Source organism: Conger conger, chromosome 12 (assembly GCF_963514075.1).
Source record: "Conger conger chromosome 12, fConCon1.1, whole genome shotgun sequence".
NCBI lineage: Eukaryota > Metazoa > Chordata > Actinopteri > Anguilliformes > Congridae > Conger > Conger conger.
Genome location: NC_083771.1, coordinates 16,382,524 through 16,399,983, shown reverse-complemented (window position 1 = coordinate 16,399,983; position 17,460 = coordinate 16,382,524). Strand labels below are relative to the sequence as shown.

The 17,460-nt window shown below is 41.4% G+C and overlaps 2 protein-coding genes across 9 annotated transcripts in view; one reads left to right on the top strand and one right to left on the bottom strand.

Annotated features, from left to right (window-relative positions):
- Nucleotides 1-9,914: 9,914 nt before the first annotated feature.
- Nucleotides 9,915-11,138, bottom strand: LOC133142462 (5-hydroxytryptamine receptor 1A-alpha-like). The gene has a single exon (XM_061263696.1). It carries the CDS (start codon nucleotides 11,136-11,138, stop codon nucleotides 9,915-9,917), a length of 1,224 nt encoding a protein of 407 aa, XP_061119680.1.
- Nucleotides 11,139-13,132: 1,994 nt separating this feature from the next.
- Nucleotides 13,133-17,460, top strand: part of LOC133142230 (E3 ubiquitin-protein ligase RNF180-like) — a 7,850-nt gene continuing 3,522 nt past the window's right edge. For 2 of the 8 annotated variants that reach the window (XM_061263318.1, XM_061263326.1), the window contains exons 1-5: nucleotides 13,182-13,260; nucleotides 14,125-14,219; nucleotides 14,576-14,674; nucleotides 15,279-15,371; nucleotides 17,088-17,460. The exon at nucleotides 17,088-17,460 is cut by the window's right edge and continues 362 nt beyond it. In XM_061263318.1, coding sequence (XP_061119302.1) covers nucleotides 14,594-14,674; nucleotides 15,279-15,371; nucleotides 17,088-17,460 — 547 coding nt within the window. In that variant the 5' untranslated portion in view covers nucleotides 13,182-13,260; nucleotides 14,125-14,219; nucleotides 14,576-14,593. Of the gene's footprint in view, nucleotides 13,265-13,551; nucleotides 13,597-14,124; nucleotides 14,220-14,575; nucleotides 14,675-15,278; nucleotides 15,372-17,087 lie in introns of those variants that run through there. The other 6 variants (XM_061263321.1, XM_061263324.1, XM_061263325.1 and 3 more) reach the window with 6 other exon arrangements.

Below are 17,460 nucleotides of genomic sequence, written 5' to 3'. Positions count from 1 at the left end.
TGCACTTCTGCATACCGCTGTTGTAATGTGTGGTTATTTGTGTTACTGTCACCTTCCTGTCAGCTTTGACCAGTCCGGCCATTCTCCTCTGACGTCTCTCATTAACAAGACGTTTCTGTCTGCAGATCTGCTGCTCACTGGATTTTTTTTGTTTTTTTGTCTAATGTGTGTGAAAATCCCTGGAGATCAGCAGATTCTGAGATGCTCAAACCACCCTGTCTGTCACTTAGATCTAATTTTTTTTAATTAACTGAAGCTCCTGACCCGTATCTATATGATTGTATGCATTGCGCTGCTGCGGCACAATAAACATGAGGTTAAATTGCAGACTGTGTTGAAGGTATTTACATCCATATAGGGTGATCCGTGTAGGAATTACACAGTTTTTTATACACAGTTCCTCCATTTTAGGGGACCAAAAGTAACTGGATGATTGGCTTCTCAGCTGCTCCTGAATAGTGAGGTGTATTCAATCGCTCCCTTAGTGCAGGCGTAAGAAAGCGTTCAGTATCGAGTCTTGATTTTAGGCTTTTGACTGCCTTTGGAGTCTGTTGTTGCCATTTGTCAATATAAGGCCCAGAGTTGTGCCCATGACAATATGCTTTACAAATTTTATTTTATTTTTAAAGTTTTTTTTGAGCTGCTGGTCCCCCGTCTTGTACAAGTAAAAAGAACATTAATCTTAATTATGATAACTTCCTTGGCCACTTATTTTTATCCTTTCCTGTCTCATTTTCTCATGCATTTAATAAGTGTTTATGCATAAAGCTCTGTCTTCATAACAGTATCCTTCATAACATATTTCAATTTATCTTATTTTGAATTGGACAAAAAACTAACTGAAGGGTTTTTTTGTTTTTTTTTACTTTTTCTTCCCTTGGTTTCAATTAAATACAAGGTCACTGCGCTTTATTTAGGGTAAATCCAAATCAGGGTAAAACAAAGCACTTGGAAAACAAGTACGATATCAAACACATACATGGCAAGATACAGAGGCATGTAAAAACGGTTGTGGAGATGCAAAACCAAACTTGGTGGCTTTGTCCATACAGAGCTCAAGGCCTAAGGAGGCAACATGCAATACCCATGATACCCAGTCAGCCCATGATGTCCAATCAGCCCATGATGTCCAATCAGCCCATGATGTCCAATCAGCCCATGATATCCAGTCAGCCCATGATATCTAGTCAGCCCATGATATCCAGTCAGCCCATGAAATCCAATCAGCCCATGATATCCAGTCAGCCCATGATGTCCAATCAGCCCATGATATCCAGTCAGCCCATGATGTCTAGTCAGCCCATGATATCCAGTCAGGCCATGATATCCAGTCAGCCTGCCAGTCGCCTTCTGTGCATCTGTTAGTAACAAAGCTGGTGCCCAGAGTCTTAAAGACCCAAAACTGTATGGGGAAACATAATATACATGCTAAGGTGAATATACACATATAAAGGCAAGCTTAATATGCACATATAAAGGTTATATATCCACATATAGGTTAGGATAGACTGTGGTGCTTTCAGACATTGCTGACACACAGCAAACCCCGAAGTAATTACCCTAACCCCAACCCCTAAGCAATAGCCCTAATCCCTAAGCAATAACCCTAACCCAGACCCCTATGCAATAGCCCTAACCCTAACCCCTAAGCAATAACCCTAACCCAAACCCCTATGCAATAGCCCTAACCCTAACCCCTAAGCAATAACCCTAACCCAAACCCCTAAGCAATGAGCAATGAAGCAGCCTCATTTGTTTAAAAGTTTACCTCCCGTTTGGTTTCAGTGTGTGGATACTGTATGTTGGAATCTAAGAAAAGTAGTTTTGGTGATTCAGTTATTTGTGCACATACACATTTGCGCACACAAAATTGAATTTTGCTGAAGTTTGCATTTTATTGTCGTGAAGCAAGTGTTTTCAGTCGGGGCAGAAGTCACATGAAAAGTCATTAGATATGACTAAAAAAGAGGACTATTTTCAGCTTCATTCAGACCCCGACGGTAACCACATACTGCATCCCAGCACTGGCAGGACTGAATGACACCCTCCAGTCTATTCATTCAATATTCCCGGTTCATTTTCATCATCTCTTTTTCATAATTTCACTGGGTAGTCTTGCAGTGTTCACTGCAGAATTCTGCTTCTTCTTTCAAATGATGAAATTGTGGAAATGTGCGGATTACTAATTGCTGCTGTTATCATATGACGTGAACAAAGAAACTGTGGTTTCCTATTCACCCTATCACATTTAGTGAAGGAATATTAATGCATATTCACAGAATATATTTTTTAAAATCCTTCACAAAGTCTTTTAAACACAAAAGTCAAAGGGGTGCACCTATAAATCCTGGAGAGCTTTTAATTCCACAATCCCGCCACAGGTGAGAATAGAAAAGTTCATATCAACAGGCATCCTTAAACCCAAAGCATAGATAGTGCATTCATATGTAAAAAAAAATGAGTACTTCATAAAATTAAGCAAAATGCCTAATGGCTTTGAGGTCCACTAGTGCACAATAACGCTCATTAATTAGCTTTAAACTAAAAGCCTTTTTCAGAGCATTCTGTGCCTTTTGAGCTTAGAAACAACCACTGAACCATGAAGCCACTCTGAAAGGATTCACATTTCACAATGAGAGCAACACATCACATTACATTAATGGCATTTTGCAGATGCTCTTATCCAGAGCAACACACAGTTGATTAGACTAAGCAGGAGACAACCCTCCCCTGGAGCAATGTAGGGTTAAGGGCCTTGCTCAAGGACCAAACAGCTGCGAAGATCTTATTGTGGCTACACCGGGATTAGAACCACCGACCTTGCATGTCCCAGTCATTTACCTTAACCACGACGCTACAGACCGCCCCAATACTAGCAGCTTTCCATTTCTTCTTCCGGCCAGGCTCGGATGGGGTGTGTTTCCTATTATAAAAGGCAGAAATTCTATAAAGCTAATAGTTTCTTTCCAAAAGGAAAAATGTGCTGCCTCTGTTTATTCAAGCCCAGTTAAGTCTAAGCATATCTCTTCTTAATCATTAGCATGTCATTTTATTTTTGTCTAATTGAAAGAGAATATACAATATTTTTGCTGGCCTAAGTTGCTTATCCGTTTCTCATTTTATGCACAACACAGAGGTGTTTGTTTGAACCCCACAGATGTATTAATGCTAAGTACTGGTTAATTTAATTTCATTTTCATTTTATTTATTTGCACAGGAAAAAAAAGGTTTGAAAGCAACATGTGCAAAGGTGTAAATCAGTTAAAAATCTGATTTACAGCTAGACACAAAATATAGAGAAAAATTAAAAGAGATAAAAAGAATAAATTGTTGGGGGTAAGCAGCTGACACTGGGGGAACTACCATCTACAGATGTTCATTGCAAACTGAGAAAGAACAATTAGTAAGTGAAGTAATAAGAAAAGGGACAATAGGGGGATTGAATTCCAGATTTTAGTGAAATGATGCAGAAAGGATCTTCGGCCACAGTTATTTTTATAAGTGCGGAATAGTTGTGGTGAAAAAATAGAAAAAAGGCAGAATGGAAAAATATGATGTGGAGATTTTAAAAGTCAGTTTTATTTTTTTCTCTGGTCTGTGGTCCTCCCACTCTGTGACTTTTTCTAATAAAATGTTTTTCAAATTTTCAAATATATAGATATTCAGGTCATGCAGGCCATTAATTCTGTTCACACAATTTAGAGGTCAGAGTCAGCAGAGTGCAGAGAGTAGTGGTCACAGTCCGAACGCCCTGACGAAGACCAAACCGGTGTGTAATAGCAGTGTGTGGGCATTATGTGCTTACTCTACAGGGAGCATTAATAGCAGTGTGGGCATTATGTGCTTACTCTACAGGGAGCATTAATAGCAGCGTGGGCATTATGTGCTTACTCTACAGGGAGCATTAATAGCAGTGTGGGCATTATGTTCTTTCTCTACAGGGTGCATTAATAGCAGTGTGGGCATTATGTGCTTACTCTACAGGGAGCATTAATAGCAGTGTGTGGGCATTATGTGCTTACTCTACAGAGAGCATTAATAGCAGTGTGGGCATTATGTGCTTTCTCTACAGGGTGCATTAATAGCATTGTGTGGGCATTATGTGCTTACTCTACAGGGAGCATTAATAGCAGTGTGGGCATTATGTGCTTACTCTACAGGGAGCATTAATAGCAGTGTGTGGGCATTATGTGCTTTCTCTACAGGGAGCATTAATAGCAGTGTGGGCATTATGTGCTTTCTCTACAGGGTGCATTAATAGCAGTGTGTGGGCATTATGTGCTTACTCTACAGGGAGCATTAATAGCAGTGTGGGCATTATGTGCTTTCTCTACAGGGTGCATTAATAGCAGTGTGTGGGCATTATGTGCTTACTCTACAGGGAGCATTAATAGCAGTGTGGGCATTATGTGCTTTCTCTACAGGGTGCATTAATAGCAGTGTGTGGGCATTATATGCTTTCTCTACAGGGATCATTTATAGCAGTGTGTGGGCATTATGTGCTAACACTAGAGGGAGCATTGCAGTCAAAATAAACACATAAATGCACATCTATTGTGTGATAGAAACTTGGGTTTACTTTTACTCCTGTTCTCCTGGGATCCCCTTCCGAACTTCCATGGAAAATTGCTTTACATTATCCTCTGCTTTCCACGTCTGCTCTTAGACCTCCCTGTCTGTGTATGCGTGTGTGTGCGTGTGTGTGCATGCATGCTTGTGCGCATGTGTGTGTGCATGCGTGTCTATGTACTGTACACTGGGTGGAGCCATGGCGAACAGCTTTGCTGTTTATTTTCCTGCTCATGCGTAATTACTGTCAATCAGAGGCAGCGGAGTGACCAGCTGGCTCACAGCAATGTCCTAACATCCCCACAGTTGCCTGAGGAGACCAGCATCTATGAGGGCCATTTTGTGTCTGAAATTCCCTAAATGTTTCAGAAACATAACAGTGAGAAGAAAATTAACTGGACAGCTTCAAAATAAGCAGATGGCAATACAATTTTGTTGAAGTTTAAGTCTACATAAACATGAGTAAGAACAATAATTCTCCCTGAATATTCTTATTTTCTGTGAATTTTCTCATTGACTGGGTTCAGTTGAACATGTTGTTCAATGGATTCCTATGGGAGCTGCTCGATAGCACAAAAAGCCAGTTCATGGAGGCGGCCATGTTTGAGGATGGGGCTTTAGCACCAGTGCACCCTGGGTGCCTATAGTATGTGAAGGGATGAATAGGAATGGAGAAGAAAAACCGTATATTCTGTATCTCTCAGGAAAAAAATGAGAGTATATTGTTGAGTGTGAAGCAATTTTATAATGTTATTTTTTTTTCTTCAAAAATAGTATAATTCTCCAAGGCAAATTCATAGTTTTGAATAAACTTCAATGGGGAAATGTGTTTTTTTTGCCATTCTATGCATACGGCTGCCACCGAGTGCTAGTGTGTGTTAGGAAGCAAATCTGAACCACCCCCCCTCAACTCTCTTTCACTCTCCGCTTTCTGCTTCCCCCATTTTTCATCTTATTTATTCTGGTTGTGTAATGTTTATATTGTTGTACTGGAGCCTTCACAAAAAATTATTTAAATCTGAAATCCTGAAGCATTATCCGGCCTGTTTTTCTTCATCTGTTTCACTTAAAAATGAGGAAAAGACAACTTGAAAATCGACGCTAATTGCAGTGCCAATTACAACCACAAGCGTTGTGACTTGTGCTTGAAGCCGTTCTTCTGTACGGATGCTGTGAATGAACCAGTGAAATTTGGGCTGCAGTCTAATTGCTGAGGGGATACACCTGGGTCAGACACCTATTGTAAAGATTCAAATGGATCCTCTGATTCTGGGACTCCCGCTACTGGACAAACATAGGTAGGTAATTTCGCACTGATTCAGGTTCTCTCTCCGCCCAGAAAACTGCTCAAAGGCTGGTGATTGGCTGGTTGCTCAGCCAATCACGCACTGAGCCTATAGCTACAGGCTTGAGCATGGGTTATGTCATTAGTCTGCAGTGGTAGACAATAAGCTTTGTTATTTTTGGTGTGCGGTGTGGCCCAATTTGGCCAGGGGCCTCTGGATACTGTTACATTAGCTAATCCCAATCACACACCCGGCATCTACGGGCCCACAGCTGTGCTGTGTCTGAACTCGCTCCCTCATTTGCTCATTCGCTGTGCTATACACCAGAGAGGGGCACACCATGAAAATGAGTCATGAATTAATTATCATTCCGCATCACATATAAAAGTAATAATAAAAGTGAGCTAAAAAAGCGTAAATATTGTACATGCTCTGTACACAACATTTTTGGCAGGTGTTAGTCTCTACAGTACTGGTGAGATTAGGGCAGGTGTTAGTCTCTCTAGTACAGGTGAAATTAGGACCGTTGTTAGTCTACAGTACAGGTTAGATTAAGGCAGGTGTTAGTCAACAGTGCAGGTGAGATTAGAGCAGGTGTTAGTCTCTCTAGTACAGGTGAGATTAGGTCAGGTGTTCATCTCCACAGTAGAAGTGAGATTAGGGCAGGTGTTAGTACAGGTGACATTAGGGCAGGTGTTGGTCTATAGTACAGGTGAGATTAGGGCAGGTGTTAGTCTATAGTACAGGTGAGATTAGGGCAGGTGTTAGTCTATAGTACCGGTGAGATTAGGGCAGGTATTAGTCTATAGTACAGGTGATATTAGGGCAGGTGTTAATCTATAATACAGGTGAGATTTGGGCAAGTGTTCATCTCTACAGTACAGGTGGGATTAGGGCAGGTGTTAGTCTATAGTACAGGTGAGATTAGGGCAGGTGTTAATCTATAGTACAGGTGAGATTAGGGCAGGTGTTAGTCTATAGTACAGGTGAGATTAGGACAGGTGTTAGTCTATAGTACAGGTGAGATTAGGGCAGGTGTTAGTCTATAGTACAGGCAAGATTAGGGCAGGTGTTAATCTATAGTACAGGTGAGATTTGGGCAGGTGTTCATCTCTACAGTACTGGTGAGATTAGGGCAGGTATTAGTCTGTAGTACAGGTGAGATTAGGACAAGTGATCATCTCTACAGTACAGTTGAGACTGGAAGGGGAAAGGTGGAGGAGAATGCTATGTATGATGTCTGCTGTACCTTTCTGACACATTGGTGTTATCAGTACATTGAATTACCCTCTTAAATGAGCCAATTTGCTCTGATCTACAGTGTAACTTTTGATCAATATGAGTTGGCGCCTTCTTGGCAGAGACAAATGGAAAGACAAAATAACACTAACAGCAGAATTAATCACCCCAGTAGAGATTTTATGACTGTAAATCTACAATTGTTTTCCTTCTCCTTAACTTTCTCTTTACACTGCCACTGGTAGAGCTGTATTGCTCTTTAAAATTAATCTCCCTCACTCTCCCTCTTCCTCTCTCTCTATCTATCTCTCTCTCTTCTCTCCTCCTCTCTCTCTCTCTCTCCTCTCTCTCTCTCGCTCTCTCCCTCTTCCTCACTCTCTCACTTCCCCATCTCTCTATCTCTCTCTCTCTCTCTCTCTCTCTCTCTTCTCTCTCTCTCTCTCACACACACACACACACACACAGCTCTTTCTAACATCATTTTATCTTCTCTAAGTCTGAATGTCAGTCCAATGTACTCAATAGTAAATGAATCCATTAATTCATCAAACATCCAACTATATACTTAATATAGTATTTTGAAACCACACTGTAAAATGTAGATATAAAAAGACAAACACGACAGCTTTAGAATGGGGTTACATGTAAATAAGTGTGGTTATTCGCACACATGAAATATTAGCATAAATTTATATTTTATATGACCTTCTCCTCTACACTAATATTTCTGACACTAAAAAGACACCAAATCTGATTGCCATGCCCTGTGATGAAAAATATGCAACTGAAAACCACCCGAGATGAAGCAGATGAACAATAAGAACACCCCGACAAAAAGACATGCATGCGCAAAAATGATTTACCTCACTCAGTTAAAAAAAAAAAAATTGTAAACGTGTTTAGACAGTACAGCTAAACAGACCAGTGGCATATTTTCATCTTCAAAGTTCATTACAATTTTGGTTTCATAGACTGAACCCAGTGCTTCATTCAACATTTCAGTTCAAAATAGTGATATGACTATCAGTTTTGAATTTGGGATTTGGAGATAATTGTTACAGTGTTTGGTTTAATAGGTTTCGTAAGGTGAAAATTTACAGGATTTTTCATTTGTATAGTGTTCTTGACTAAAATGTAATGAAATATCACATTTGTACCCGCAAGTAGCCTACAATCCATACGTTAGAAAATCCAGTTAACTGAGTTAATAGCTCATCGACACTTTGAGTGAAGGGCAAGTCATCCGCTCTCAATCTTGACAGGAAAACTTTCAGATAATGAACATTTCTTATCTATACAGTCGCCCTGCGCTATTGCTTATTTCATAATGTATTCATACATCTGCATTAATGTGACATCGTACAATGTGATTTCAAAATGTTTTAACAGCTGAAAGAGTTAACAGTTTTAACAAACAAACCATCGTCACGCAGTCTTAGACATAGAAATTGTAATGTTTCCTGGAAGTACAGTTTTTAGGTTTGAGTGGTTTCTGTCATTTGGGAGGGAGTATTATTCTGTACTCCAGGCAAGTAGAGTTTACTGACTCCCTCAAAGGTTTAAATTGCTTGAGTTTCCTCAGAGTTTTCTCACATCTCCAAACGCGCAGCATATGGTGGGTTCCCTTGGGCAAGAATAGATTCACAGGAAAAGCGACTTAAGTGAAAAGATCCGCGGGAAGCCCAGTGGGGAAACGCAAACATCTAACGCAGCAGCTAATGGGTCCTGCTTCTCCTCACAGTCTCTACTGCAGCACACTCAACTCCTTTAATCTTTCCTCTTTTCCAACTTTGAGACTGTGAGCGCTTCACATGAGATGGAGAACTAACTTGTTAAAATCCTGGCACAAACTTCAGCTGCCTCCACTCCAACTGCTTTGGTTCATATGATATACAGCATATCGTAATTCATAACGCACAATCGCACGCACACAGAATCAATCTCTCTCTCTCTCTCTCTCTCTCTCTCTCTCTCTCTCTCTCTCTCTCTCTCTCTCTCTCTCTCTCTCTCTCTCTCTCGCACACACACGATATGTAACGAAAACATAGCATTTATATGATTTCATTGATTTCAGTCAATAACTGCAATTTAACTCACAGATTGCATTTTGATTAATAATATGTGCATTGCTATCTTTACAATTTGTTATGCTTGTCATTTTAGAGGTGCAGAGAATCCAAATCCCCTAATCTAACTTGTTTTTTTATTTTGAATGTATTCTTATTTTTGTTATATTATTGCTGTGTATATTGTTAAAAGCACCTCATTATTCGATATTCCGACCACACATAAACTCAACGAATGTCTAGTCAGATATTCGGTTGGGAATGGAGGCTTAAGAGCAAAAAGTGGACCACACGCTTGCAACTGTCTGTCACAAAGTTGTTTATTGTCTTAACACTACGAAGCAAGATTGATATTAATAATGCTCCCGAGCAGGAAGGTTCTCCTGGCCCATCCAAATGACCACAATGTCCAACACACACCAAGATGCGTCTTCCATGGAAATGTAAACTTCTAACCACGCCATGAGACAAACTGTACTTTTCCATTCCGCAGGGCAATTTAAAGCCTATAAATACCCTGCAAAGCCTGGCATCATGTCCATCAGTGACTGAGATTTAAAAAAAGGCATTCATAACTACACAGGTCGATTTTATGAGGTGTTTAGACGGTATCTTATGGTCAGGAAGATCAGGATGACGACGATGGCGACAACAACGACAGCAATAATAATAATAATAATAATAATAATAATAATAATAATAATAATAATAATAAATAAATAGCTGTTTACAAAAAGCAAATAAAAGTTGATTCTCATGGTCTGCAGAATTTGCATTTAATAATCTTCTTGAAAGCACTTTGGAAGTCTTTGTTGAAGTACGCATATATGATGGGGTTTAAAAGAGAGTTCGAGTAGCCAAGCCAGTTGATCACGTTCCACAGTCCCGCGGGCATGTGGCAACTGTTGGGGCAGAAGGGTAAAACCAGAGCCACAATGAAGAATGGTAACCAACACAGAATGAACGTGCCCATTATGATACCAAGGGTCTTTACTGTTTTGCGTTCTCTGGTCAACGCTATTTTTCTTTTGGCCTCTGTGTTCTTTTCGTTTCTGTTCTCAAAAAACACAGCCGACTGTGGAGTGTTAGGGAGGGGGAGGTGATTTTTTGAGTTGCTGTGTACTTCAATGATCTCCAGTGACTCGCCGTCTTCAGCGTGTTTGACCGCGCCGTTTACGCACGAAGTCGGTTTGGGTTCCACGCTCCGCTTCCAGTTTTTGCTCAGCTCCCCGTTAGTCTTTTTGTGAAACAGGGCGGGCGACACTGCCAAGCACTGGTCCGAAACTTTCTTTTTCTCCGTTTTCCGGACTGTTTTTCGAATTCGAAACCTGGCAGCCTTGAATATCCTCCCGTAAAGAACAAGCATTAGTATCAGCGGGATGTAAAACGCGCCGAAAGTCGAGTATATGGTGTACCCGGGATCTTGGCTGATGTTACAGGCGTCAGGGTCCGCCCTGTCCTCGGCTTTTCTCCACCCTAACATCGGAGGAATAGATACGGAAAACCCAACCAGCCAAGTGACGCAGATTAAGATTGCTGCGCGTCTAGGAGTTCTTTTGTTCACGTAATCTATGGGGTCTGTTATAGCCCAGTATCTGTCCAAGGCTATTGCGCATAGGTGTAGTATTGACGATGTGCAACACAACACGTCCAGAGAAATAAAAATGTCACAAGTTACCTGGCCGAGAGTCCATTTATTCAAGACTTGATAAAGTGCCGCCATGGGCAGCACCAGCACCGACACCATAAGGTCCGTAACGGCCAGCGATCCGATCAGATAGTTCGCCACATTCTGAAGGGATCTCTCCAGAGCGATCGCTGCGACTACACACGCATTCCCAAATATGGCACAGAGAATAAGTGCTCCCAGGAACATGGATGTGGCGATCTGGTCACTCAGTGCCACTTTAAATAAATTCGTCGTGTTATGGTTCTGTTTGATCCCATCTGAAAATGTTGTGTTGTTTGTATTTTCCATTTCGAGTAAGCATCGACTACGACGGAAATCTTCGACCCCTCGCACAAGCACTCCTGTCCAATTCTACCCCATCCTAGGGAAAGCCGGTGGTGATCTGGAGTCTTGGAAACACAAGTCTGGGTATCACTGACGATGTGTGACGATGTGAAATAATTTATACCAACGGTGGAAAGTACGTCAATTGACTGAGAGATCGCTACACTGTTTTGCAGTAGCATAGTCTTTCATTTTCATTAAATGCGCGATGTCAGGAAACAATGAATGCATTCATTCACTTGTCTGCATAGTCTACTGAGGTATCTCGTAAAGGATTATAGCCAACAGGTTGTTGGCTACCTGGTGCGTTTCATTTATTTTGGCTAATGCAATTTGTTAACAACTGTGCATGAATAATATTTAGGTATTAAATGGGCTATGCAACAAAGAAAATGGCTACACGGTCAATTTTAAGTAAAGAAAAACATTTTTCAAATCGTCCTCACTGTCATTATTATCACAAATTTATCAGAAAGTACAGATGTAATCCAAACATGGAAATTAAAAATGTTTCATGCAATTATTATTTTAATGAGTACCCTGATTATCTAACCATATTTGCATATTTGTTTAGGCAAGTTCAACCAAATCTAAATTAAATTAGTCTTTTGTTATGCTTTATTATTAAAATGTTAAGAGTTCCAACGAAATCTCAGCACCGTGGTCAGTTCCGCCAGCACAGCGGAAGTCTGTTGCTGCCACCTGCCGTGATGTCTGGCTGCTGGAGACTTCGAGCTTGTTCTGAGGCGATCGTACACCATGACATTACATTACTTGACGCTCTTATCCAGACCACCGAATAGAAGTATCGAACATCAGTATTATTCTTCGGAATCACCTACAATCCGTGTAGGCCCATTTATAACCACTACTGGGTGCAGTATTAATCTTACAAACGTCGATTTGTATTGTAACAAAACAATGCAGGTCTAGTCCGATAACCTGTTACACTTACTGTATAACATTATCCGGAAGGAAATCCAAGGAAGACAAGTGAAAAACGAAATGATATCTAAAGAAGGTTAGGGGAACCATCGGCGCAAGTCCTCTGACTTCAGTGGGAAGTTCATTCCATCACTTGCGGGCCAAAACAGACAGGACACGTGCCATATAAGAGCAGACATGCATTAATTAATGCCATTTGGCAGACGCTCTTATCCAGAGCGACGTACAGTTGATTAGACTAAGCAGGAGACAATCCTCCCCTGGAGCAATGCAGGGTTAAGGGTCTTGCTCAAGGGTCCAACGGCTGTGCGGATCTCATTGTGGCTACACCGGGATTAGAACCACCGACCTTGCGGGTCCCAGTCATGTACCTTAACTACTACGCTACAGGCCGCCCCCCGCATGCAAGGGGGGAGGTGGGAACATATACAATAGCTTTCCTGAGGGTAGCACCGAGGCTAGCACCCAGGTTTCTCATTTCATGCAATCTGAGTCTGCAGACGTTGTAGACAGCTGCATAATTCTGGGGGAGCTTCAGCGGTCTGATGACAGGGGCAGGGAGAGCTACAGTGCTGCGGAGGGGAGATGATCAGCTCCTGGACTAGGAGCTGGGCTGACCATGGGGCGAGGAAGGGGTGGATTCTCAATATGTTACAAAAAGAATCTGCACGGACACACTGCCATATTCAAAAAGAGGGTGACGCCGTGGTACCATCCACAGTGAAGGATAGGTTCAGTGGGGGATATGGAAAATTAACAAATAATCAAAGTACAAATGTCATTGGGAGGGCATTTGATACCCTCCATGCAAGCTGTATCCTTCTCTGAGCGAACATTGTGTTACAAAGATGTTCCCAGTTTATTATTATTATTATTATTATTATTATTATTATTATTATTATTATATATTAAAACGTAATGCTCTGCAAGGGTCATGCTTTCAAAAGACGTTATACTTGAAAGCATATATATGCCGCGCATATGCGGTTCGTGACATTGAGTACATTGGGTTTGGTACATCTGAGTTTCCGTAGTGAATAGTTAACGTCACTGTCCTTTTAACTTAACTTTGCATGGCCAGCAAAACAACTCGAGGAAGAGTGTTTGTTTTTTATTTGAGACTGTGCAATGCCATTATTGTGTAGGTAAATGTAATATTTCTACATTGAACAGTTTTTGCGATATTGGTTTTAGTGCACAGTCATTTATGCTGTTGTCGGAGTGTTGAGATCAAAATATTTTGCACTTTAGTTGCGTACACCGGGTATGTTTGGTAATTGTCGCGAAAAACGAATTAGCTACGCTACGGATATGTTTGGTAATTGTCGCGAAAAACTAATTAGCTACGCTATTGTAGCGTAGCTTTACGTGTCAAATCGGTTTGTTTTACATTTGTTGAACGTGTAACGTAAACTCCCCGTGTTCCGAACAGAACTCAGGGAAGCGGGATACACTATAAGTTATCGTTCGTTCAAAGGTAGGTCTTCTCCTGAGGAATGTGGTTTATGATTATGGTTGCTTATTGACTATCTCAGAAACTAAAATTATAGAGAAAACGATAAGAATTGCACAACGTCCCTGTGTTCGAAAAACCGTTTTAGCGCACTTCACGATGGTCCGAACACCGCCGTATAAGCCTGCTGGTAGTCTTTCGTTACCAACACAGCTTCACCAAAACGATGTCACAGTGGAGCACTATGACCATGTCACTGTGTGGTGAAACGGGTCGCATATGTGGTTCGTACTATGTTTTACGAAAACGGAAGAAAGTATACTTTCACACACACACACACACACACACACACACACACACACACACACACACACACACACACACACAAATTAATTTGCACTGTTCGGAACACGGTGAGTGTACGTTACTGGTCATAAGTTACTCTTAAAATACGTTAGTCTGCATCGGTACAGCCGCATATCTGCATTAGCCAGTTAGCTAGTTTGGTAGTTTGTCTAACTGCAACCTTATAAGTTACTTATTCCTGCGCAGGAGTTCGTGCATCAGCGTTCCGCGTCGACATGTTTGGGAAACATAACATTTAAAAACCATGTGGACATAAAACATTTTGTTGGAGGGACAGATTGGTGAGTTACGACTGTAACGTTAAAGAGAAAATGAAAATAAGTTATCCAGTTAAGTTAGGCCAATTGTCAAGTTGACCTGTTTCTTTTGTGATGCCTCTGTCACCAGTTGTACCTCTCTGATGAGCTATAAACGTTTTTGTTCCACAGTCACGATTTAACAACAGAATCCCCAACGAAAATACGCATGTTTCAAGTGTAATTGTAACTGCATGACATATTTCATCAGTGATGGGCGTAACAGACAAATGTAATCGGGGTGAACAGTAATGCCTGGATTTTGGAAGTTTCTGAATTTTCCCGTTGACCAGAGAGCCACTGTGCACGACAGGGAATGTTCATCAATCTTTTAATCACAGGATTTGGTGCTGGTGACCATGGAAACGTCAGGCAAGGTGCCAGTACTTCGCTGCAGGAAGTGTCGTAAATGCGTGGTGGATGCATCTTGCCTGCTCACGGTACATCCTGTGTGTGTTTTTAACATTGTATGATGCTGGTGCTGCATGCATTTCCAGCGATAATTGTCAATAGATGAATCCTCTGTTCAACATCTCCCTTGGTTTCTTTTTGGGGAGTGTTAATTCTGGCAAATTGTGATTTTTGCAGTTTTTGTCAGTCTTCTGCATTTTAGTTTTAGTCACAATGTTGTCAATACAAATCTCAGCCAGCCCTGATGGAATTTGGAGTTTGCTAATTCAGAGTTTTATTTTATATTAAAACTTGACCACTTATGCTGCCACATTTTGCATGTCTATGGACAAGTTGAGTTTGTAATGAACCTTCCAGGTTAAGCACCTTAGCCGCTAGGATACAGGCCACCAAAGAGAACTTGTACGTAGATGTCTAGTACAAATCAAACCATAGTCTCAAGATAAAAAGGCGAATAAAATGCCAGGTCAGAATCTACTATACAGGACAACCTGCTGAACAACACGTGAATCTGACTGGAATCTTAAGCATGAGTAAGCTGGAGAGTCTCCTCAGAGAGTGCTGTGACAGAGTGGACCTGATGTTTGATCGTTGTGAAGCCTTGCCTGATAGACCGCATGTTTTACTGGGCAGATGAACACGGTCGATGACGTGGCAGCAGAGTGCAAAATCTGGCACATGGACTTTGATAATTTGCCTGCCTGGATCCTTGCATCGATCCACCAGGTAAGGATGCTCTTTGTGTGTAAATAGCAGACTCTTCCACAAAAAAGAGACTCTAGGATCCTAATGTAACCACTGCACTGTACAACTTAACCAGCTTCATTCAACAGCATCACCCTGCCGATTTGTAAAGGACTGGTCAAGGTTTAGGGAATAAGTACTGTGTGTGTGTGTGTGTGTGTGTGTGTGTGTGTGTGTGTGTGTGTGTGTTAGTAAATGTGTTTGGTTTCTGTAGTAAGTGTGTGTGTTTGATATCTGTAGTGAGTGTGTGTATAGTGAGTGTGTGTTTGGTCTGTGTAGTGTGTGTGTTTAGTTTGTGAGTATGTGTATTTGATGTGTGTGTGTGTGTGTGTGTGTGTGTGTGTGTGTGTGTGTGTGTGTATGTGTGTGTGTGCGTGTGTGTGCGTGTGTGTGTGTGTGCGCGCGTGTGTGTTAGGGAGTGTTTGTTTGGTATCTGTATTAAGTGTGTGTTTGATATCTGTTGTTAGTGAGTGTGTGTTTGATATCTGTAGTAAGTGTATTTTTGATGTGTGTTAATGAATGTGTGTTTGATATCTGTAGTAAGTGTGTGTGTTAGCCTAGTGAATGTGTGTTTGATATCGGTAGTAAGAGTGTGCGTGTTTGATATCTGTACTAAGTGTGTGTTTGATGTATGTAGTACATGTGTGTTTTATATCTGTAGTTAGTGTGTGTTTGATATACAGTACTGTGCAGAAGACTTAGGCACCCTAGACTTTATTATATATATGTTGTTTTTTTTGTTGTGTGTGTTAGTATAAAAGAATACTCATTCATATTCATTCAAATACAGAGACATTTTTGTATTTAATTTGAAAAAGTAACATATTACTGTAAATAGTTGACTACTTTTTACAAGATCAAGGCTGTCTGCGATCAGAAGCAAGGAGCCAACCATAGTCTGCAGAAGAACTGTGGCAAGTCCAACATGCTTGGAACAACCTCCCTGCTGATTGTCTTATAGAACTGCTGGACAGTGTTGGCTATCATAGAGAAGTGATGCAGTTTTAACGCAGAAGGGTGGTCACAAAAAATATTGATTTGATTCAGTTTTTAACTATAATGCCAAATTACAAATGTAATGTAAAATGTTTAGTACGTTTATTTAGGACCTTTCATTGAATTATTTTTGAAAGAATCTTATCTGTACAGAGTGTTATACAGGTGCCTGTACGTAGTACGTGTGTGTTTGATATCTGTAGTAAGTGTGTGTTTGATATCTGTAGTAAGTGTGTGTTTGATATCTGTAGTAAGTGTGTGTTTGATATCTGTAGTACGTGTGTGTTTGATATCTGTAGTACGTGTGTGTTTGATATCTGTAGTACGTGTGTGTTTGATATCTGTAGTACGTGTGTGCTTGATATCTGTAGTACGTGTGTTTGATATCTGTAGTACGTGTGTGTTTGATATCTGTAGTAAGTGTGTGTTTGATATCTGTAGTAAGTGTGTGTTTGATATCTGTAGTAAGTGTGTGTTTGATATCTGTAGTAAGTGTGTGTTTGATATCTGTAGTACGTGTGTGTTTGATATCTGTAGTACGTGTGTGTTTGATATCTGTAGTAAGTGTGTGCTTGATATCTGTAGTAAGTGTGTGTTTGATATCTGTAGTAAGTGTGTGTTTGATATCTGTAGTAAGTGTGTGTTTGATATCTGTAGTAAGTGTGTGTTTGATATCTGTAGTACGTGTGTGTTCCTCTATAGGCCTGCTGGACCTCAGGCAGACTGAGCTGTCAGCACTGTGGGGCGCGGCTGGGTGGGTTTAACTTCCTGTCCCAGCCGAGGTGCCCCTGTGGGCGGGACCTGAGTGTGCACCTGAGCCGGAGTCGGCTGGACCAGGACTACAGGAGGTCAGAGTTCACCTCGGGGGGTCCGCCACGAGAGAGGCGCGTCGGCCGGCTGCCCGTCAGAGGAGGCCCCCGGGAGGCCACGCCCCCAGTGGCTGAGGCCCTGGAGACAGAGCCCCGCCTCTCTAATGCTGGGCCGGTCCTCTCGTCTCCACTGCCCGAGGGCCCCGGAGGGCTGCGCAGAACAGCTCACAGGAAGTCCCGCGCTTCGGATTACTGCGGCGGGGGTC

What these genes read in the sequence shown, in the direction of transcription:
- LOC133142462 (XM_061263696.1), bottom strand. Translation starts at nt 11,138, where the DNA reads ATGGAAAATACAAACAACACAACATTTTCAGATGGGATCAAACAGAAC.